Below are 23848 nucleotides of genomic sequence, written 5' to 3' on the forward strand. Positions count from 1 at the left end.
GAAAGTCTTCGATAAAATATTTTTCCAAAATATAAAGAAGAATTGGAAGGACAGAATGGATAATTCCCAATTCTTTTTGAGATAGGTAAAATGGCGATGGTGATGGAAGGGCTATCTTAAGGTCAACTTAAAATATGAACATCAGAGGAAAGAAAGCATTTGAATCTGTGACATTCCGTAATAGTTTGCAACAACAAGATTGAAATCTGTAATGAATGCTAAAACATAGGAAACTTTTACTGGGATTTCTAGTCTAGGGAAAAGGATGTGCTGAAGGGAATGAAGATTAGTCCAAAGGATGAAACAATCGTTACAATTTTCAGCTCTATACGACAGCCAGTTGTCCTCAGGTTAAAAGGAAAGGTGTGGCGGCGACTCGGACACTAACCAATTGTCGTTCATTTCCAATTTCTCCAATATATCTCTATTTGGAAAGATGCTTTCTAATTGTGCTTGCAGTTTCCCTTATGTTGTGGCATTATAAAGTTACTGTTGCAGGGGTACCAGTACCATTCATTCGTTTCAAGACAGATGAATCATTGCGCGGAAAAAATGCTCAGTGAACAATTACTTAAAGTAGTAAAAATAGCTGAGGAAGAAGTTGATTGTCAGATAGAAAAATACAATAATTTGGATGAGAACGATTTGGAAGCAGTACGAAAGAGACGTCTTCAAGAACTGAAAAAGAAGCAGCTGCAAAAGCAGGTAAGTTTTTGAATAATAATAATTAGTATAATATTTTTCTTTTTTCGACATTCCTTTCAATCACCCACTATCTTCACTTAAAAATAAAACACTATTTAACACTTATGAGCGCTGATCTGCCAATTTACATTCCCCACTCCTCATAAAAAATATATTTGATTTGCTATTTGGGAGATTTCTTTGTTATCTTTCGGCTTTTTACATTTTAGCCCATTTTCTCTATAATCATTACTTCAGGAATGGCTTAAAAATGGCCACGGTGCATATGAAGAAATTCCGGATGAACGAAACTTTTTTGACGTTGTGAAGAAGTCTGCCAAAGTTGTGTGTCACTTTTATTTACCTACCACCGAACGGTGTAAAATTTTTAATAAACATCTGGAGAAAATTGCTGCGAAACATCTGGAAACTCGATTTATTTATGCTAATGCTGAAAAGGTAGAGATTTCAGTGGCTTTATTAATGTGTTGTACTGTGATTCACAGATCTAAACTCTCTTTGATATTTTTCTGGAGTTGTTGAATTTAAGGTTTATTTGTCCTTATTTTATAGGAGGTACGTAATGAAATTCAGTTATATTGGTGCGCATGTTATAGTTTTAAAAGATTCTGTAGCAGTTTCAGATATTATTAACACAAAATCATTGACACATGTTTTAAAATGCGGTATAATTAAAATCAAAATTATAAACATCTTAGGTTTACGAAGATTTCAGTTTCCATTTGTCACTACACGACTCAGAATACGTGTTATTCCAACAATTGTTGTAGTCATTAATTCGAATACGGTTGATTATATACGGGGATTTGATGATTTAGGTGGGAAAGATGAATTCAGAACCGAAACGCTTGAATGGAGACTTTCATGGTATTTTAAACAACTTTTTGCTTTATTTCGATTCTTGTATTTCTGTATCAAGATTTTGCAGGTTTTTTCTGTCTTTATTTTCCTTTTGCTTCTTAAATAATGGGAAATGTACGTTTATAGGAGCAAAGTACTTGAATACAACGGGCCTTCCTACTTACGAGGTTCTGGTACTACTGTTGCAAACTTGGTGAAAGGAGTCAGGAAAAAGGTTCGTGGAAATGAGGCTAACGGTGATAGTGATGATGATAGTGACGATTGGTAATGAAGTTTTTCATAGTTTAAGACGAAATATCCTTTTAGAAGTCACAGAAGTTACAACAGGATTTGATAGGGTCCATGTGAAATAGGCTACTTTTCTTTGTCAACAAAAATCTGTGTGAATTATTGAATTAGAGGTTTTTATTAACTTGGTGGTTTTAGCAGATCCCATCTCGAATTCGGAAGTGAAACTTTTTAGCGCTGATGGTACTTGAAAAGGGAGAGTAGGTCGCTGCCAAGTTTATAAAAATTTCTTTATTAATTAAGTGATAAACATAATTTTATTTTAATTCCCTTGTTTTTTTAATTTCTGCTTTTTAGCAAATTTGCCTGCCTTTTCTTATATTTCCTTGATTGTTTTTTATTATATTGTCTAGCTTTGTTCCTACTTCTTCTCTATATAATTGATTTTCTTTTAAAAGAGAATAACTGATTTCTAATAACATTCCATTACTTTCTGCCTCTAATAATTTTTGTTGCTTGAATGCTGCTTTCCAATCTATCCATGTTCCTTTTCCATTTTCTTTAGAGGGAAATAAAGATCCATAAGTTTTCACTTGCTCACTAAAGTTCTCACTAAAGTTTGTATCACTTGCCTCTTTTATGTGCGCCATCATTCACCACACCTATTAATCAATTTTAAAAATTTTACCTATGTTATCATATAATATTAATATATTATTGTTATTTTTGAGTTGGGGTACATATGGCTAGAAACTACTATTAAATACTAGAAGTAGATAAATATGTTGCTCCAGAAGAAATAAACAAAGCTTATAAAAAATTAGGATTGAAATATCATCCTGATAAACTTCTACCTAAAAAAAGAAAAATATCAAGAATTGTTAAAAAAGCGATTTAATGGTGCTGCTTTATCTAAGCTTGAGTTGGAAGAGATGCAAAGTCTGTAATGTTGTTCCTAGAAGTTCAAGGGGCATATAAGGTGTTATCTAATCTAAAGAAAAAAAAGATATGATAAAATGATTATAAGAGAAAAATGTAGTAATATCTGGCGATTTATTTTCAGATTATATAAGGAAACAGCCATACGATTTCTTGTATCAACCAATTCTTGAGAATAATCTAGGATCTGTATGTATGGTAGTAGAAGAATTTAGCATCGATGTTAACGTTAAATGTGATTATATATATTAGCATTACTTCAATTGATTATGTGATTAAGAAAAATCACGTGCAAATTATTGATTGTTTGATCAGAAAGTATCTCTTATTGACTCGGTTCGGTATCAAGTCAAAGCAAAATATTTTTAAAATAAATATGCCGATAAGAAAAAATAGAACTGATGATATAATACACTCAAAAAAAAGAGATAAATTAAAATTTACTTTATTCAAAAAATAAAAAGTGAGTCTGGAACATGATAGTAACTGAGCTTGACTGAAAACGAATAAGTTTTAAAAAAAAATTTCCGAATTAAAGTGAAGGTCTTCCTTAACAAGTAGTTTAGAAAATTTACTCGAATAAATTGATTTCGTTGTATTTCTCTTCATTATTTATATTATTACCTAAGTCTGAAATCTCGAAGTAATAAAGTGGAAAATTTTAGGAAAAATTGAGTGATCTGATTGCTTTTGATGGCCGTTAATGAAATCTCATTATTTTTCATGTCATTTTTTACTTTTTTGTTGCTTGCATAGCAGAATCTATTTTATTGTGGTTTGAATCAAACATTTGAATATATTCCAGTTTCTGATTTGATTTTGACCTAGGGACAGTTATGATTTCTATAATAAGGATCAAGGTAATACTCGAATACAGGATTAGGCTAATGCCATTTGTTGTTGTTGTTGATCGAATAGTTCATGTAAATGCACAAATATCTGAATCACTTTCAGCTTACCATTGTTACAATCTTTTTTATTAATCTTTCCCAAAAGATACATTAAAGTTGTTTTCGCGTTGTCGCATGCAGGCTTCCTAAAATTTAAATGCTTTTTAATATCATTTACAGATATTTCCGATTTTTTTTTTTTAATTTTCCGCTCTTTAAGCTCTAAAATCCGAAATAAGTAACATTAGCGAACTGACATCTTTCATATTATCGAGTTCCTGCTCTAGTTTTTCAGACCAAACCGTTAGGCATGCTAATGCATTCAAGAAAATCAGCAACTGAAGATACGCATACAGTGATGGTGTCGTATATGGATGATAGCCATTGCCGGCATCCACACCCTGAAAATTTTAACGCAATGCCAATTAAAATAATATTATGGGTACAAGTATTAGGTACTGTTTAACTCAAGAATCGTAACTGCTTGAGATCAATTCTATGTCAAAATAAGGATTGCACGAAACATACCTGCGATCATAATTCCGCTGTTTGAATGCCATTTTTTTCTTAGTTACATGCGAGTTTCCACATATGTTTATTTTTTCTATATAGAGTAAAACAATCTGTAAAGACGGAACCTGATGACTTTTAAGCTTGGTAGACCCAAAACGCGTTGCAGCAAAGGCCTGAGCTGTGTAGACTGCATCTTCCCGCTGTAGTTCAAAATATGGCCGTCCACACTGAATAATTATCAATAAAGTGAGAAGCAGAAAGAAAAGTTCTTGTTAGGGAGAAATACACTGTTTAAAATCTCGGAGCTCACTGGTTTATTTTCCGCACCCAGACATCGATATTCATATTCGATGCGTAGCAAAGGACGTCTTTTTGTTTCTTGTCCATAACGACTTTTCGAATTGGGCGAGAAAGCGGAGCGATTGCGGGGACGGCGTACACCTTCTGAAACATTATGTTTTCAACGTTCTGAAGGGAAATAAATTTGGATTTCCAAATTTAACTTTAAGTAATACAAATTTCATGCAAGCCTAAATTGTTTTTGTATCACTTATCTTGGCTTTTAAGAAACAGAGTTCTTGGTTCTGGGTAGATTGTTTTGGTCTGACCGGTATCTGCATTGACTGCATTAACAGAGCCCTGCCGCATCTCAACAATCAAATTGTTGGGAAGAAGAGACTGCATTTCTGTCAAATCCATATATGCTTCTTCGGCTGCCTGAAAGCTTTCGGCTTTTCTCTCGAAAAAGAAAGGACGAATCTTTCCAATCAGGTCCTTTCCGTTTTTTATATCCATTTAACATTTGTGAATTTATGAATGAAAAGCTGAAATTGAACTAGATGAACGGAAGCCAGTTTTTCTTAATGGACTTACATCTTGAATGAGAGGGTCACTTTTCCCGGCAACATTGACGACTAAATGGCAAATTTTTGGTGGACGAGACTGATCCATCAAGCGTTCCAGCAACCGATTAGCCAAGATCTCAGCAAATGTATCAATGCGGCTAAGGATTTATTTAGTAAATCATACCATTTTACTTGAAGAAAAGTTTTTCCTTACAAATCTAATCCTCTCTATTTTTTTCATTTTGATTCGTTTTGCTATAAAAGTTTCCCTATAAGGTGAGAAATGTTTTTGTTTTCCGTGAAGTAGTTGAAATTTAATATGAAATTTTCCGAAGCGATATACCGACGAGGAATCGTTCCATACAAGAATGAAGCTAAGAAACCCACAGTCTGTTCAATTTCGACCAGCATCTCTGGAACAGTGATCATCATCCTAATAAAAGAAGCATAACGGAACAAATCGATAAGCTGTTCGGAAATGAACGTGCAAGTAAGTAATTAAATGAAGCAGATAAATCGAATCAAGAAGAAGAAATACATACTTACTGGTTCACGAACCTATTTATTACATTTATTGCAGCAAAGGTGTGAAACACTGGCCGCTCAGTACAAAAGTTCCTACGAAAACTGCTCTGAACAGTATTACTTACTCGAACCTTGAAAAATATGCAAATTCTTTTCTTAGATCAATAAATGAGCGAGATTCTGCTTATACACTTAAGAATGCGAGTTTTCAGAGATAACTGAGACACAATCCCAGCATTATAGATTGCTTCTTCTTCGGCAATTAATTGGCTCAATCCATAAAGAAGAAATATCTTAAAAAGAAATATCCCAAAAATTTGTTAATACCTTTTGTCAGCAGTTAAATTCAAGCAATCCTTATACAATTTAGTAACTAAATTAAGATGTGGATAGTTTCCCCTAATTCATTGAATTCTCAGGATATACTTTGTAACCGTCATAGATTATTTGAAAGTTATTACTGATAGATTCCAGTGAAGCAGACTCCATGTTTCATTTAAATTTTACCCTCATCTCTTTGTAATGTCTTCCTCAAAACTTTCCTCCATTTGTAAACTAAGAATCCTATATATTATTTCGTCTCTTTATTTCAATCTTTACCAATTGATATCTCATGTAGTGACACTTTAACTAATAAATAATCATCGCTACTGCTCTGTGAAAAGTCAACTTAAATTGTAGCGATCCTCCTTTCACTCAGAGTGAGCTAGTGTTCAAATGTGTAACATTCTTGTAATTCCCAACAAATGAGGGATATTGAATGACAAGTTAAAATTTGAACTAGGAGAACTGAATCTCGTGAAATGTTTCGTAGATTTGTTGGAATAACAAATGAAACGACAAGTTAAATGAAATCTTTATTTGATATATCTGCAAAACAACGCATTAGCAACACTTTCATCAGCAGAAAGATGACACATAACAGAATCTCACCGGTAATTTCGAAGTTCACAGTAATCTTCAAACAAATCAATAAATCTTGTCTGCAACTTTCCTGAACAAAGTGTATGTCATGCGTTTGAGTGTAGATGACAGCTAATCAATATGCAAAGCTAATACACAACTTATCCATTTTTAAATAGGAAAAATGGATTAAAAACAGTACACGTTAAGAACACAATTACTACGAATACAAAGAACGTCTCATCTACCTGTTTGTGAGTTATCACGAACCCGACAGTTTCTTTCTGCCGTTGATCTTTGATATTCTTTTTATTTCACTATTTTTCCCACCTGACCCTAGCTACGAATCGTTTTCCTTTAAAATTAAGAATTTTTTCACTCAATTTTTCATCAGCAAGTTAACAATACTAAACATTTGCAGTTTACGCTTACTCTTGCAACAGTCAATAAATGGATTACTGAAGTGAAAATTCCTTTGGCTTATTATATTACAAACGAAACTGAAATCTTTCACTTTCTAGAATACAGAACTTTAAGTTCTCCTCGTAATTAATGTCTTAAAAATATTAGGGCTATACAGGAACGATAAAAAGTAAAAAACAATGTAAAATTATTTGAGCGTCCATAGATTTGGAGAATTACGCTCAAACGAACTTGTTCTAAAGATGCATATATGAGCTCCGTCATATCAAAGAATTGATTTAAATAAATTCTCTATCCTTTAAGTTAGTTAGGGATGAGCTAAAGTCAATCATCAGAGTTGTTGGTAAAAAACACCTGAAAAGAATCTCAACAGAATGGAACGGCGGAATGACGGTGATTTGAACTTACCGTTATCGGAACCTGGTGAAAGCACAGCCACAATGTAGGAGTCATCCTTAACAATCTAAACACTAATTAATAACTTACACACTGACTACTTTTCACGAACAAGAAAATGCAGCAAATTCGGTCGCACCAGATGCGTTATAATGCTCTGGTGGCAGTACAAAAATTGAATTTAAGCGAATGTGATGTTCAGTAACTACTACAAAGTGATTACCGCAAAAATTAACACACATGAACGCACCATAATGTCGAATATGAACGTCCTATATTAGGCGCACGTGTATTCGACATAAATGGGAATTCTGACAAAACTATAGGTATGAAGATACAATGTCAGCATAATATTCACTGAATTTGAAATGATTCGAATAGCAAATAAAAAATTTAACTCTGAAAATTTCAAAATTCTCTGCGAAATTACCCGTAAACAATAAAAAGGATAAATGTCTGCTGAATTGATTTGTTTGCAACACAGCTTAGTGAATTCTATCCAAACAGAAAAAAACCAGTGACAATACTGAACACAGAGTAAAAAAAATGAACTCATTTCTTGCATTGGTAACCATTTGATTAAGGAACAATACCTCAAATTGTTCGAGAAAACTGATAAAATGACAATACTGAACACAGAGTAAAAAAAATGAACTCATTTCTTGCATTGGCAACCATTTGATTGAGGAACAATACCTCAAATTGTTCGAGAAAACTGATAAAACGAATAAAAATAAAGGAGGCAGTGGATCTTGATGAAGCCGGCCCAAACAGGACGAATAAATAAAAGCTTACTGCCATTTTACTGCGATCAATTATTTATGATTTACATCAGCAGACAAGAGCAAGACTAACAAATTTATTTCGATTTTCTGGGAATTATTTGCCTAAAAAATTGAAAAATCAAAATTTCGTGATTCTTGAATTAAATCTTAGACCTGTCAGTCTATTAGTGAACGCCGCTCTTACGTTCTTACATTACATAAAAGATAAAAGCAATGCAAAATGTTATATAGCCCACTGGTATTTAAAGGTCCAAGAGATTTTCATGTTTTGCTCCAATCCTTTCTTATGAAAGTTTTTTAAAAAATCGGAAACAAACGAGCAAATAAAAGAAATTTAAATTAACTTGTGCAACCATCAATTTACTTGATTTTTTTCTATCTTTAATATAAAATACGAGTTGAAAGAAGCATATTGCTGTTTAGAAAAGCAAATCATATCCTGTGGTGCTTCTGCAGATAGGTATCTCTGATGCACTATAGCTCAGTACAGTAAATTGATCAGTTCGTAATCTTTTTGTCATGGAGATAAAGCGAAGGAGTTGAGTGGGACGACGAATCGCTCGGTGTTGCAATCATTGTGCTAGGCACAACAAAGAGATCAGGCTTACTATTATGACAAATAACTCCTGGACCACCAAGCGGAGGTTGCCACAATTCATAATCCAGTTTTGTCAGTTCATCTTTGATCATTGATAACACAGTTGCTGACGTATCTACAAATAATTATAATTAAAATATTGGCAAATAACTAAATGCACATAAAGCTGAAGAGACTGAGAAAGTTTGGTGAGTAACCTCAAACTAATCTCGTAAAAGATTTTAGGTAACAAACTTGATCACCAGAAATCATAAAATGGGAATGAAATATTGTGACGGTAAGGTAAAAAATAATTAGAAAAAAAAACAAGAGAGAGGCACTAATTTCAACACATTTTTTTTCAAACATGACCTCCTCCAGTATTCCCACAATTTCCTCTTGTAATATCTATGCAGTAAAAAAGTTATTTAATTAGTCTAATTCTTTCCTCTTATCACGTACCGCAAAAAGCAGATAACATATATTCATGTTTTAATACTCCACATTATACTTGAATAATAAGTTTGCGAGGAATCCATTTCATAGAAATTAATTGCAAATGAATTTTGTGATACCTGGTTTTAAGAAAGCAAAAACGCTTCCACCACCACCAGCACCAGTCATTTTTGGATGTATTCCATACCGTGCAAGTAATGTGCAAATCTGGTCAATTTTTGGATGACCAACACCAAGTGCAATCAGTAACTGATTGTTTATTCGACATAAATCCTGAAATAACATATGAAATCTAAAAAAGTCTCACATCAAAAATCAGTAATTTGAATAGGATTACGCAGGATCCATAATATATATGTAATGAAAATTTTTTATTGGAAAACGAAGTGATGAAAATGAGAATGTTAATTTTGTCTTCATATTCCTATTTTCCTTATTACTATTACCGTCAATGGTGCATGAACTAAGAATAAAACGCATATAGTTCAGGATAAAATTTTTTGAAGTAGTTAAGGACTGTGTTTTTAACACAATTTTGACATGCAATTTTTTGAAACAGGCGTGGCACGCAATCATCTGTTAAGGTTAGAGAAGCACCAAAACAACAAAGAAAAAAAAAATGAGTTAGATTTTGCAAAAATTCAAGAGATGGTCGAAAGGGACAAATAGACAATCATTAAGAAAGGGTAATTCTTTTAAATATATGGTCTAAATTAAGATAGGAAGACAAAAAAGGGAAAAAGTGTTGATATTAAGAATAAGAAAAAGGGAATCAAGGAACACAGTTTGGCAGCGAAATTAAAATTTAAAACATGATTTCTTTTTCCGTACAGCTTACATTGAGCTTGGAAAAGGAATCGGCAAGCTGTCCTCGCTCATGTTTCTCCGAATTAGCACCCGAAGTACCACTAGTTGCGGAAGCGTTACTATTACGTTTACCACCAGCAGCATAAGAGCTCTCTTTCGGTAAATGTACTCCACTAGTCGGCTGTTGCTGTTGCTGAGAATGTCCACTAGACTGCAAAATTCACAGAAACACTAGTAATTTAAACCTTTTAAGAAAAATCAAACAAGAAAAAATTATATGAGCATATTGGCCAATGATTACTTCGGTAATCAACGAGTTAAATATACGACAAGTTTCAGTGTATAATGAAAATTAATAAATAATAGCTTCCAAATTTCTTGAAACTATTTAAGATTCGGATCTATAAAATTAAAAAAGTTTAATTTGAGACTTGATTCAAGGTTCACATTCTAATTATTGGTTAAATAGCAAATCTAAAACTAAAAAAAAGCAACTGTTCTCGAACATAAAAACACAAAATATAAAATGACGTCGGCGAACAAAATTTTTATATCACCATTCTCGTTTAAAGAACTGAAAAAATCATCTCTGATAAATCCATTAGATGTTTAGTAAATCGGTTAATAAAACACTGCTAACTAAATCAGTTCTGCAAAGCTCCAAAACAAATATTCTTCAAGTCCGGAAATTTAAACTTGTAATTATAAACGCATGGTTAAGGCTCCTAGTTATAACGACCAATTTTGAATTAAGTTAACAAAAGCGCAAAACATGCATGTTTTTATTCATCAAATAAGGAAACTAATCGTGCTGATAGCAAACATCTGAATTGAAATTAAAATTTTTTGACTGCTTATTTCGATTATTTTGCTGCTGCAAAATGCAAAATTTTTAAAAAATCCCAAAATTTTATTAGAACTTATTGCAATTAACGTTCCTTTCATACGATATCTATATTTACAGCATCGCATTAATCCTCACAAGATGATGAATGTATTAGGAAAGAAACAGAAATGGCGGTGGAGATAACAGAAATGTTGCGCGGAACGAATGGGAAGTAAGAGTCAACATATACAGATACTGATCTAAATTAGAAATAAACCTATTTGTAGCAAAACTTCATACAGTATTAAATTTTATATGAAATTAATGATTTTCATGAAGTCAGTTTCTACTAACTGATTTCCTCGAAAGAAAATGTATGTTTTCGTTGAAAGGAATCACGCAAAGTAATTTATGTTTTTTTTTTATCCAGACTAGTTCTAATATAATTTCAGCAACATATGCAGGAAAGACTTAATTCAATACCAAAAACTCAAATTTGAAATTAACCTGAATTCTGTAACTTAAAAAGCAAACATCATGACAGAACCGCACATCTATTTTTCCTAGATAAAAGAGGAAAAATTCTCCGCAATGAATATGATTTTCCTAGATAAAAGAGGAAAAATTCTCCGCAATGAATATGAATAAGATTAATTAAAAATAAATTAATGATGCTTTTACAAATACTGTTAATCCTTGTCTTAGAAGGAACACCAAACTGCTACGGCGCATATCGAAGACTGATTTACAAACGAAAATTTTGGGTTATGTCAGTATGTTCTTCTAATCAAATAATACCGATATCTTTATACCAGAATAACAAGTATTAATATTCGATTCCACTTTAACATCAATGTTGAAGCATTAGGGTACACCAAACAGTTCTTTGACATCAATACAAAATAAATGATGGGTTTAATTCTATCGATAATATGACCTTAATATTATTTGTCACAGTCCAGAGAAAAAAAAAAACATCAGTAAGTAACATTTATTCTTATTAAAAGATAAAAAAGAAAATTACTTGCAAAGATTGATGTTCACCATCGGCACAAGCCGTAATAACTGAGTTATTACTATTACCACCATTTGAAACCCTTTCGTCGCCACCATTTTCTTCTGGTGGACGATGTAGAATTCTTGCCGCATCACGTGAGATAGCATCGATAGCATTGAAAATTGATTCAACAACATCCGGGAACTCAAATCAGTACTTCTTATTTAAGATCAATTTTTTCAACAATGGAGTAAAATCTAAAAAGGAAAAAAAAAATTAAGGGAATACTATATTCCAGAGTTTGTAAACATTATGCAGCAAAAATGATCTATTGTACTTCCCCAGTATAAAGTTGCCGCAACCTAAAAAATAGATTTAAAAATACATACCACAGTTGATTAGTAAGATTTTCGAACTATATTTCCTAACCTATACCAAACTGGCTGTTATAAAAATCTAAACATTCTTACCTTCTTCAACCGCTCCTTCACTGTTTGTACCATTCGTGAAGTATTTCTTTCAACTCTCGAATTGACCAATATTACCCTGAGGTCGGGAAGACTGAAAACATTATGATCTACTTTTTCCGCCATTATGATCAAAAGAAAGCCCAAAATCTCCAGAACTTACTTTTAAAATATCACTTGCATCAGAAGGACAGTATGATGCAAGCAATGGTGAAAAAAAAATGAAAACTTACTTCCTTAAATGTTGAATACATGTCCCAGGTTTAAAACATGCAACACCACCTAGAAAAGATAAAAAATCACTAAAAATTTTTGAAAAATAAGAAATATTATCCTTAAAAACAATACTAATATAGCAAAAAGTAAAGTCGAAAATCCAAAAGTCTTGCAAAAGTAAAGTTATAAATTTACATAGAGATGCATCCTTGAATCTATCTACAAATTTCGACCGCAACGTAATTTGTGAAAAATTAAAAACAAACAAACCGTAAGTGCAAACGGCCGCATCAAGTCCAGAAGCTCGCCCATGTATCAGTGACTCAGCTGCAGCTGACCATTTTCTGATCATGTCTAGATGATGGTCTTCCCATGTCAGTGATCCTTCGTCATTTACCTGTATGAACCGAGGATCAACAAGCGTACAAATGATATAAACAGATAAACTAAGTTGCAGTCCAAATTAATCACTGCTCTCCAAATTCCAACAACTCCGTGATAAATGAAATGTTGAAGAGAAAAATAAAAACTTTGCTGCAAAATTATTAACAAACGTTAATGCTTTCTACCGAAAGTGATTACATGAAAAAATACGTTCAATTGGTAAACCTTCATTTTTTCTAAATTCGGCATTAAATGAATTAAAAAAGGTCCAAATGAACTTTTGATGCCTATTTGAGGGGAAACAATTTATCAATTACTACAATTTTCCTATTATAATGTAAAAATATTCCAACAATTTGTAAGGTTAAATATGAGCTAATGGTCGAAATTAAACCTGCCGCATTATACGTGGTAATTAAACCACGAAGCAGTTTAAAGACTTATTTTTAAGGATAAGAATAATAAACAACAAGAAAAAAATGGAAAAAAAAAAGCTCACAGGGATTGATGGGGCAGGAATCAAGCCAGCTGTTTGCAGCAGTGCAGCTGCAACGCAAACACAGTATGCTCCTGAATATCAAATTTTCAATACAGAAAATGAACTGAACTGAAGTCAACACAAAAATTTTTTGAGTTCAGTTAGTATCAGTTCTGTGATAGAATGATAAATTTCATTTTATTTTGAAGTAATACTGTGATACTGTATTACCTGACGAGCCCAGACCAACACAAGAGGGAAGTTTGAAGCGAATAGTAACTTTTACGGCAAGAATATCCCTGAAACAACTACTGAAAGTCCATATTTATCAATTACCCTAGAGAAAAAGTTTATAATATAGCAATATTTATAACTAAATACATCAGATAAGAGGCAGGCAATAGTCAGTAATGCATAAAATTACTTAGAATATGCCATTAAAAAAAAATCCTGTATAAATATTTCTGCATTACTTTAAATACTTGAATAATATATCAAGAAATTAGGAATTCTCCAATTTAAGGACAAACTTTTTTCGTTGCACAACACCGAGAAGAAGATACCAGAAAGCTAATATTGCCAAATGTTGTACACCACATTGATCTTCGCATGATCCGCTTAGTTTTCGCGCTATAGGCACAAGTAATTCGAGGGATGGTGGCGACCCGTCGTCAACCGTGTATTCTGAGTAAAATGAACAAAAAAAAAAAAATGAAAATTAAACTGATAGATGTATTTTAATGAACTGGGAAGTAAAATGGAAATTAACTCATTTTGAAATCTTTCTTGTAATAACCAAAAAGGTATAAAAAGTGCATATAATTAATACTAAAAAAGTTTCCGGAATGAAAAGCACAACACTTTCTCTTTCCTTCTCTGAAAAAAATTCCCCATTTGAAAAAGCATTATAAACATCCAGTATTTTTTAATCAGATATAAAACTAAATGTGTATATGTGAATAACTTCCGCACATTTATTTTCCGTCCAATTACTATTTCAGCTTATTTTTATGATGTAATCTGATTTAAAAAAAAGAGGGAATGAAAAAACAAACCAGAAAGACGTTCTCCAGCTCTCAAAAGATCCTTTAGTAACCAAGTTTTTTCAACACCAAGAGCAGGTAATGACAAATATATCCTGCCATCCGCCGAAGTGAATAGGCTAACGTAAGTGCGCAAGTCTATAGAGCCAGCAACTGCTGTCTATAACAAAACATGCAAACTACATCTTTTCAATCAATATTTATGCACATGTAAACATGTTATTTTCAGTAAGAGTTTTCAATCTATCACACAAATAGTGTACATGCATGCTACAAATGAGCAGAAATTGTTGATTAAAAGTTCAACCCCAAACATTGATAAATATTACTCGTGATATTACATACTTATTAAGCATTCTAAGATGCAGGATAATAAAAGTTTTGGTTTCTGTCTCTCTCTTAAGCTATCACGTTGAATTTTCTTCCGTAATTAACTTCAATATTTCAAATATTCAACTAAACTCAAAATTAAAAGATGCAATTTTCGAAATTCTGATTAAAATATTCACAGGGCTTATCTTTAAAAAGTAACTAGGAATGAAAAAAAAAAAAAAAAAAATGAAACAAACTCTTCCATAAACAACAGCGTGTTCACCAAATAAAATAATCTTCCCGGGGGCACTTATATATAATCCACCGGAGGAACTCGACAAAGATCGCATTGGCGATGCATGCGTGCTGCTGTTAGCCGTCAAAGGATGCGATGATGATGCCGGTGAATCGTGGACTGAATTTGGTACAAAAACATTAAGAAATTCAGCATAAAAATTGGATCTTCGTGCTTTCAAACAAACAGTTCTCGATGTGTCTGAGAAAATTAAAAAACTAAAAACAAAAATATTAAATTCAAAATAGTTTCGCAAATCATTAGATGGAGAATACCGATAATTCCAGACAAAGAAATATGAACAATTGAGATCTTCAATCTAATGCACCATGTTTCCTGCAAACATAAAACGAAATCCAAATTTGGTTTACAAAAAAAGCTTCCTCCTCTATCTGCATATAGATAGATGAAAGGGCAGTATTACTGATGGTTTAAAGTTTAGAATGAATCCAAATGTCTGCCTTGCCGAAGTGGTCTTCCGTAACACAGAGTGAGGACATTCATACAATAGACAAACAAACATCGAGGCGGCGGACTTTGATCTTATAATCAACAGTATCAGCAAAAAATTTCACTTACAACAACAGTAACTTTTACGACTTCATCTCAACCATTTTAACAGCTAAAACAAAAACGGCGAGAAGAAAGAGACTTATAAACCTTGACGGTGTAGGCCAGAGAACTGCAATGGTGCAAACAATTCAGTCAGATAGGAATTCTGTCAACTCGTAACTTATCCTCTTCAAAATGACAAAAGATGTTTGCTTAGAACAAGGATGAGGAAATTTATTTCTCATCAAATCATTACTTCTGCACACAAACTCCCTAATTCTAAATAATAAAACATTACGTATAATATAAGGTGTGCTACCTAAGGAATATGGTGTTATGTAATCAGGAGTTATACTTCTAACGGAAGAGGAGGCGGACAGTGTCGAACTTTCAGCAAAGAACTTCACTTGCAACAACAGTAACTTTTATGACTTCATCTCAACCATCTCAACAGCTAAAACAATAACGGCAAGAAAAAAGAGACTTATAAACCTTGACGGTATAGGTCTTAAAATCAATAATAATTAATAACTGTGTTTGAAAGGCTTAGAAGAAGAATGGGAAGAAGAGAATGAAAAATGGCAATTATATTTAAAGAACATTTTTCTTCAGAAACTGGCAAGTGACAAAGAAGATATCTATCAATAATAATTGATAACTCTGCGTGAAATTAGCTGAGAAACTCAATAAGTTCGTTTCTTCCTTACAAATTTAGCTAGATATTCTGGCAAAACAGTTGTTTAATTTGGAGCTGAAGAGTAACTTTTTCCAAAAGTCCAATTATCTTTTTTTAACATCCCTTGTCTCTTCAAGAATGAAATAATTAATTCACTTAATGAATTCAATACCTTCTGTCTACCAATATCATCAGTCAGTGAAGACAGACGAATCGAACTGCAACAACAAGTGATAAGTGTGGGGTTTTTGTGCATATTGGCATAAAGCAAAAGGTAACTAAAATAAAGTTCAATGCATGAAATGAGAAGCACTTCTATCTCAGTTAAATATATAAGCAATAAAGTTAAATATAAGTATAAGTTAAATATATAAGCAATAAAATAAGGCCTAACTCACTACCTTTCTTCATTTGAAAAAAACTGAATTAAAAAAAAAAAAAAAAAAAAAAAAATGAATTCGAAATTGTCAGCGCAATGGAACGGGAAGTAATAAACTTGTGCATATCATTAAATGCATTGTTAGAATAAAAGTGTCGTGAAAAATGAGGCAGAAGTATAACAACCAAAGGAGTAATATATACACAGTATCATATACGTAGACAGTATCATTAGAGACCTAACTTATTCATTAAACAGCAATCTATCCATCAAAACCTATAGTTTCTTTTGTCTTCCTTAGAAATTCAAAAAAAAGATTAAATGATATCAACAAAGAACGATGAAGAATGGAATAAGGCTAGTGATATAATGAAAAACTGTTAGAGAGTAACAAATCATATGCAGATTAGTCAAATTAGTAAGAAAAGAGGGAAATAGAAGGAATGAATATCAAACATCAATTAGAGAAGTTTCTTAGCTAGAACTGAAAACATCAAATATGTACCGAAAGAACATAAAGGTGAAGTTATTAGGGAAAATAAAGACCCAAACTCTAATAATATATTGCAAAAAAGATAAAGAAACTTGAAGTTACATACAAGACTCAACATATGAAGAGTTGTCTTCCACGGACGACGTTGTAATTGTAATCACGGACGTTGTAGAGCTAGGCTGTTGCTCACGTCCTCCTCCTTCCATAATACGTAATACTTGTACTGTCCTGCCCTCTCCTCCTCAGCTATTAGCACACTGCAACGCAGCCATTTTACGGATGTCAAAAGTGAACAGACTAATTTATCAAATATCAACCGGAATCAACGACTGGGGTCAAATAACAGCTGCTGACTCTCATTTCAGGTTAGCAACAAGTCATTTTTACTACCCACTGATAAGCAAATCCTCAACAACGAGTATAATCACTGTTAAAAAGTTTGATAAGGCCCAACTACTACCAATAATAAGCGAAAACCGACAAATGCTTTCCTGCAGTTCACTGTTTCTGTTCAAATGTGTAAAGTACTCACTTACATACACAGACAAACAGAACAGACACACATTCAATACATACAGACCCATACTCTCCTATAGACAGACACCACTTGTATGCCCGTATTCTGCCCAACCAGAATTGAAGACCTTACTCATCTTTTATTCGGATTTTTTCAAATCGAACTTTGTAGAGGACAGCTGGTCAAATAAATAGGCCTTGAAATGGGTTACAACTGTCCATGTGTGTGTCCCATCTCATTAAACTCATCTCTTCATCACATCCACTGAAAGACCTTTTCGACTGTTCTTTCAATGAATTAATTACCCTATCTAACATTAATTTAATTAATTGAGCAAACATATGCTTCACGTATACCATATGTAAGCAGTTGGCATAACAAAATCACTAAGACAGCATTTCTAGAATACATTGAATGAACACTTCAACTGCTAATTTATTTTCCGGATGAAAAGTTTGTCAAGAAATGGAAAGCCTATAGGAATAGAGTGGTTAGTATTGTTGGACAAATTGATTTTAACATAGAAACGCCTTTATAGAATATGAACGACGGATGTGCAGGCTACATTGTTTGCAGATGTGCCACGTCGTTTCGTATGGTTGTAACTGACTGCACAAATTTCCTTTTCCGAATAGATAATAAAGTAATTGCAATAATTCGCATATTCTGGCACCATGTTGATGTGATATTTAATTTTGCGCCGCCTACATCAAAAACAACATTAAAATTAAACCTAATCATTGTAATTGTAGAACAGCAAATATTTTATGAAGATTATGCCTTGTGAATAATTAGTAATTAATTATAGCCAGCTTAGGAGTACGTGAATTGTAATCAATTTTGGGAAGTGTCCACTGATTACGACAAATGAAACTGATAATTATAAAAATAATGTGTCAGTGATGTAGCGATGACCGTGTTTACTGCTGAGCAGCAATTCCCAAAACTCATTCTAGTTGACTTGGCGTGCCAAGTGATTTTCAAGAAATGTTAAATGGAAAGAGGAAGGGAGTAGAGGAGGAGGAAAAAATATTGATAAAGAGAAAGAGAGAGTGTGTCATTCAAGCAACAAATTTCAACTTAAGGCACCCATCCCATTAGCATCTTTTGCTTTTGTTAATATATGCCCTGATATTTACGCTTTCCCGAAATTCTCGAAAGGGAAACGATGTGAAAAAGAGAAAGTTGGAATGAGAAAAAAAGTTTGTACATCCATGGGCCATTAGGCTTACTAACAGAATGTAGTTAAAGAGAAGTCAAAACTAAGGAAATGAATTATGACTTTAGATTTTGGATGAAAGAATTTTCCCTCCTCTTCTTTTTACTCTGTCCTCAAATTCAAGTTAAGGATTTACTTTTCCCGTGCTTTAATGACAACTTGAAGGGAAAAGAAATATGATTCAGAGAAATGAATATCGAGAATGGAAAGTAAAGTAAAATAAAATGAATAGTGGATTGAAATAGAAAATTTTCTGAAACTTATGGTGTGTAATGACAATAATATTTATAAATTAAGTTCACCTTTTTTCAATAAAATAATTGAATAAATTTTGAAAAGTGCACTATAGACTAGGCTTATCATTTCAATCTTAGATCCTGCACAATTACAATAATGGTAGCGTTCCAATAGTCATCGCCAGTTCCCCTTGAATCTCTGAGTTTACAACTTTGATCTGCTTAATTTCTGAAGTTTCAACATGTCCACTTACTATCAAAAGTCTTAAAGTTGAAAACCAGATTTTGATATCCATTTGTTTGCGAAACTGTTAAATTTTACAGTCAAGTGAAATTAAAACTTTTTCGTGCATTCTGAAAATGATTCACTCTGACTCAGTGATAGTTCTGGATAGAATCAAATATTTTGATAAAATCAAATAAAAAACAAAAAATTCTTTTGAGAATTTTATTTTCTTTTTTATTTTCCAATGAAATTCAAGTCAGCAGGATGAAATGAAGTTCCTACTTTTTATGTTACTCATATATCGCTTTTCATATACTGTGTTGAATTTTTCCCTTTCCAGTCATTCTATTTAATTTGATTTACTTTGGATAAAATTAAATTTTGCAATATAAAATAACTAAGAAAAAGAGAATTTATTAAAAAATAGAAATTCTAAGAATTGCAATATTTTCGAGATGAAATTTAGAACATAGGAAAATACTTTTATAACAAGAAGTTTTTAAACATTCAGCCATGTTTTGAAACTTTATCAGTTGGATTGCAAGCGATAAAACTGATAGCTAAATGAACTAGATGTGAACGGAGATGACAGTATATTGTATTCAGAAGCTGCCACTATAAGACCACAAATACATCACTAATAAAAGAACAGATTTATAACTTGAAAAAATATATGTAAGATAAAAAATTGAGTCATGCAATTTCTTTTTAAATATCATAGTTTTTCCACGATAAACTTTTTGCATTAACATGAAGGCTATTGGATTGCTATAAATCCTTTGAATGTATTAGTTGCTCAAAATTAATCAAATATGAGGATTTTGAAATTATGGAGTCAAAATCTGGTAATGTCTCATTAAAAACATCATTGAAACTGCATCGATTAATTTTAATTTTTACTGTTTCTAGGTCGGTATCTTAAATTTCCGAACCAATAAGTCCCAGATAATCTTTAAACTGGAAGTGAAAATGGAAATACTAACTTTAAGTTAAATAAAATTCAGTGAATGAACAAGACAGGATATTAAACTAGATAAGGCGTTTAAATTGAATTGAAGTGGAACGTTTGTAATAATGATGTTTTGGTACCAAATACAAAGATAAGTGATTTTCTTCAAGTTTTTGAAATTTTTCAAATATAAATAAAAAAGTCTGGGATGGATAGAAAGGAAAGAAAAGCTAAGAAGTATTATAAAAATGTCTGAAAGAAGAAGGAAAAATTGTAGAGAAAAGCGCTAAAGTAACAAATGACATTGGCCACTGGCCATTCTGTCAAATATTTGATTTCCCTCTTTTTTGTAAAAATCAAGTTCAACACTGGTTGAATTGTTGCAAACGATATAATCTTCAGTCTTGTTGGCAGAAGGGAAAGTTGTGATACTGAAAGTATGCATCACAAAATCGTTAAGCCTTTCTCGATGTAGCAGGCGCACTTGAATCTTTTATTACCACTTCTCCCATCACTATTTCTACGAAAGAGAAAAATTTGATTCCAACCGTGATTGATGATACTATCTCGGAAATTCTTCCCAAATCACTTATCTTTGAAATGAGCAGCCTATACTTCAACATTGAGACAAGAAAATTCAGGTCTCGGTGGTTAAATAAAGCGGGAACTTAGTTAAGCAGTACAGAAACTGAGGTATAAAAACGAAAGGATGAAAGTTAAAAGACAGTTCAATGATTACAACTCCCGAAGGGAAGCTCGAAGGATATATAATGAAATATTCGGAATGTTCGGGTAATACATGAGAAAAAAAGACAGAAATATCACAAAGATAAGCGCTGTTAGTAAAAAGCAGTGTTAGTTCATTACCGCTCGCTTCAAGTTAGAGCATTTGAAGAGATTTGTTTTTAATCAAATGTACATTTATATAAGAAATATTGACAGTACGCAAACGAATGACTTTGACGAATGACAAAAGAATATTAAAAGCAGATATAAAAGCGGATAAAAACAGAGAAATTCATTACAAAGAATAATTAAAGGCTAATGGCATCGAAAGAAGAATCCTTTCTATTTATTCAAAGGTTTCTTATCATATATTACTTTATCATAAATTTTTCCTGACATATTGTGGAGAAAAATATCGACTGGAGAAGAGAAAGAATACGAAGTGTTAAATAAGATGCTTAGAAGTGAAATTAGGCAGAGTTAAACATAGGCCTGATACTTTTTAGTCGGCACTTGCTGTTACGGACAAAAAAATATATCAATTCATAATTCTCAATGAAAAAAAACCTGTTCAGAAAACACTGACAGAAGTATTGAAAAATAAATCAACCTTCGGAACATCGGCGAAATACCATGTTCGATGCGCTTTTATTGAGTTGTTAATGTAGGTAGGGCTGAACTGTCGACGAATACGACGGAGAAATGATTGGAAATTCGGAATGGAATGAATTCCAGAAAAAGTTCATTGGTTTTCGGCATTCGATATTATCAGTGCAGTGAATGAGAATGCTCGATGGGAAGGCTATGTCTTTTCAAGCTTTGAAGGAAAAAGGACAAAAGGATAATGATTATTTAATGATAATAACTGATAATGAGTGGGATGATTTCTTTATAGTCTCGATTGAATTGATCTGAAATTCATTTATTTAGTGCAGTCAAACTAAAATAATACTACAGCGCCAGCGCCAAAGTACCACTAATCACATCGCCATGCAGGAAGCGTATACTTTGTTACACTGTGCCAAAACACAAAACCGCACACTATAAATTGTACTATAAAACGCTGTAGACGACATTTAAAGGTGTGTGAATATGTCATTTATCAATAAAGTTGTAAGTGAAATCATTTCTAACACTGCCTAATACTGCAACAGAACGAACCACTCAGCAGTTGTAATCCGTTTCACATCTCCTTTCCGAATGAATGAAACTCAATTATCAGATTTAGTTGCAGAGGTTTTTATGAAGTGATAATTAGAACTCATCGTATGTCGTACACATTACATATCATATGTTGTTGTGGGTAATGTTAAGCTAATTTAAAGTGAACTGAAAAGAATGAATGACACAGTTTGGTATTATTCAGACTGAATAATACAAAACAAATGAAGTCATTTTAAAGATAATCACTTTTTTGTTTTGCTTTATTTGTATAAGGAAATGAAATCGAAGAGTCAGAAGTGGAAGCAAATGAAGGAATAAAGAGATTGATGAAATATTTTCCTGATATTTTATGAAGAAAAATATCGAGTGGAGGAGAGAAAGACAAACATTTGGATAAAGGAAATACGAAGTGTTGAATAAGATGCTTAGAAGTGAACTTAGGCAGAGTTAAACTTAGGCCTAACACTTTTCACTCGGCACTTTCTTGATGATTAGGAAAATGAGAAAGGTTGTATATGCTAACACTTTCCAGTGCTTGGATAAATGAAGAATGTGTGTGCATGTCATATGTCCTTTATGTTTATCTCTGACTAATGGCCACAGCAAGCAGGATTGCTTGACGATATGTAAATTGTAAAAAAAAAAGAAATTGCTTGAAATTAAATTTTATACAGACGTACCTATTTTGAGTGGAACTATATTGACAAATAAACGGATAATCAAATATTGAACATCTCATATATCATTATTTGATTTTACTTTTTTTATCATAGTGAGGGAGCTATCAAAATACTAGTCAATATCACTGTTGCTTCTAAGTCACAGTCAGTAATAAGCAAATAATAGATTATTATAAAAAAAACAAACGAAGCAACAAGTATGAGGGCAAAGGAAGAAAGAATTTTCTTTAAAAATAGAATTATTTTATAATGAATAAGTTGATAGAATATATTAGATTAAAGGATTTGTATTAATTTCAATTAATAATGTTAGAAAGTATTTTATTGTTTGCCATTTTTTCGCTTTTTGTAAGAGAGATGGCAGTAGTGTCACAGTGGCTATCGTATCATTACCTACGCTAAAGCATCAATATGGTTTAGTATGGAATGAAAGAAGTGAGGAACAAATTTCTACACAAGAACTAATTAATCATTAACAAAGATTGAAATATCGTAAATACAATCATTGAAAATAATTGGATAAATATTTAACAGAGATATCTTTGAGACTAACTAATTATTCGCTCAATAAGAATTTACATAATTTAATGGGAAGAGGAGCAAGAATACACAATAATTTTTTAATGAGAGAGGAGCAAGGAAGTCACGGTGAAGTATGCTATCATTAATTTGTCTTCAACTGATGATAGGCGAATGGATAAACGTGAATACGTAAGGAGAGAGTGACAATAGGACAAAGGAAAGAGAGTGCAGGGAGTTTTGAATGAAGAGGTGAAAATGAAAAGGGATTGGTAAAACGACGAATTTAAGCTGTTTAAGCTGCTATCCAATAATCATCCTGCTCCATAGGAGAATGAAAAGGAGGAAGAGGAATGAAGGAAAGGAAGAAAAACAAACTGCTACAAAGCAAAGTTTCATCGGTTTTCTTCAAATCCCTCAGAGATGGGAAGGTGAGGAGTGTATTTATTCTTTTCAAACATCCATCCATCCATCCATCTATCCATCCACATATTCATCCATTCTGCCAACCACTAACATATATTCTTTGCGCGCTTTTTATCAAAAGTTAAACTAAAAAACGAAAATAAGGAAATTTCAAATATCCCGAAACAAACTAAAACAAGACAAGCAAATATACTGGAAGCATTTTTAAGTTGGCA

The 23848-nt window shown here is 32.4% G+C and overlaps 3 protein-coding genes and 1 non-coding gene across 8 annotated transcripts; 2 read left to right on the forward strand and 2 right to left on the reverse strand.

Annotated features, from left to right (window-relative positions):
• Nucleotides 1–531: 531 nt before the first annotated feature.
• Bma-txdc-9 (Uncharacterized protein) lies at nucleotides 532–2866 on the forward strand (the record flags this gene model as incomplete). 2 transcript variants are annotated; one of them, XM_043077214.1, is made up of 5 exons in its annotated part: nucleotides 532–705; nucleotides 943–1143; nucleotides 1421–1572; nucleotides 1693–1780; nucleotides 2858–2866. In XM_043077214.1, 5 exons carry the CDS (start codon nucleotides 532–534, stop codon nucleotides 2864–2866), a joined length of 624 nt encoding a protein of 207 aa, XP_042933148.1. The 2 variants fall into 2 exon arrangements, with proteins under 2 accessions (XP_042933148.1, XP_001900712.2); XM_001900677.2 differs by lacking the exon at nucleotides 2858–2866 and having other exon boundaries at nucleotides 1693–1834.
• On the forward strand, nucleotides 1966–2073 carry Bm16903 (the record flags this gene model as incomplete). The annotated part of the gene is made up of 1 exon (XR_006228128.1): nucleotides 1966–2073. It is a non-coding gene; the product is annotated as a 5.8S ribosomal RNA (ribosomal RNA).
• An 846-nt stretch (nucleotides 2867–3712) lies between the features above and the next one.
• On the reverse strand, nucleotides 3713–5392 carry Bm10806 (Uncharacterized protein; the record flags this gene model as incomplete). The annotated part of the gene is made up of 7 exons (XM_043077215.1): nucleotides 3713–3769; nucleotides 3881–4024; nucleotides 4262–4363; nucleotides 4447–4580; nucleotides 4745–4853; nucleotides 5010–5139; nucleotides 5325–5392. 7 exons carry the CDS (start codon nucleotides 5390–5392, stop codon nucleotides 3713–3715), a joined length of 744 nt encoding a protein of 247 aa, XP_042933149.1.
• A 3119-nt stretch (nucleotides 5393–8511) lies between these two features.
• Nucleotides 8512–17177, reverse strand: Bma-mvk-1 (Uncharacterized protein; the record flags this gene model as incomplete). 4 transcript variants are annotated; one of them, XM_043077216.1, is made up of 13 exons in its annotated part: nucleotides 8512–8726; nucleotides 9166–9319; nucleotides 9885–10064; nucleotides 11704–11880; nucleotides 12147–12237; nucleotides 12377–12425; nucleotides 12630–12756; nucleotides 13243–13313; nucleotides 13453–13520; nucleotides 13752–13905; nucleotides 14277–14424; nucleotides 14834–14991; nucleotides 17078–17177. In XM_043077216.1, 13 exons carry the CDS (start codon nucleotides 17175–17177, stop codon nucleotides 8512–8514), a joined length of 1692 nt encoding a protein of 563 aa, XP_042933150.1. The 4 variants fall into 4 exon arrangements, with proteins under 4 accessions (XP_042933150.1, XP_042933151.1, XP_001900710.1 ...); XM_043077217.1 differs by lacking the exon at nucleotides 9885–10064; XM_001900675.2 differs by lacking the exon at nucleotides 17078–17177 and having other exon boundaries at nucleotides 14834–14926.
• Between the last annotated feature and the right edge of the window lie 6671 nt (nucleotides 17178–23848).

Source organism: Brugia malayi (assembly GCF_000002995.4).
Source record: "Brugia malayi strain FR3 genome assembly, contig: Bm_v4_Chr1_scaffold_001, whole genome shotgun sequence".
In the NCBI taxonomy this organism is placed as follows: domain Eukaryota; kingdom Metazoa; phylum Nematoda; class Chromadorea; order Rhabditida; family Onchocercidae; genus Brugia; species Brugia malayi.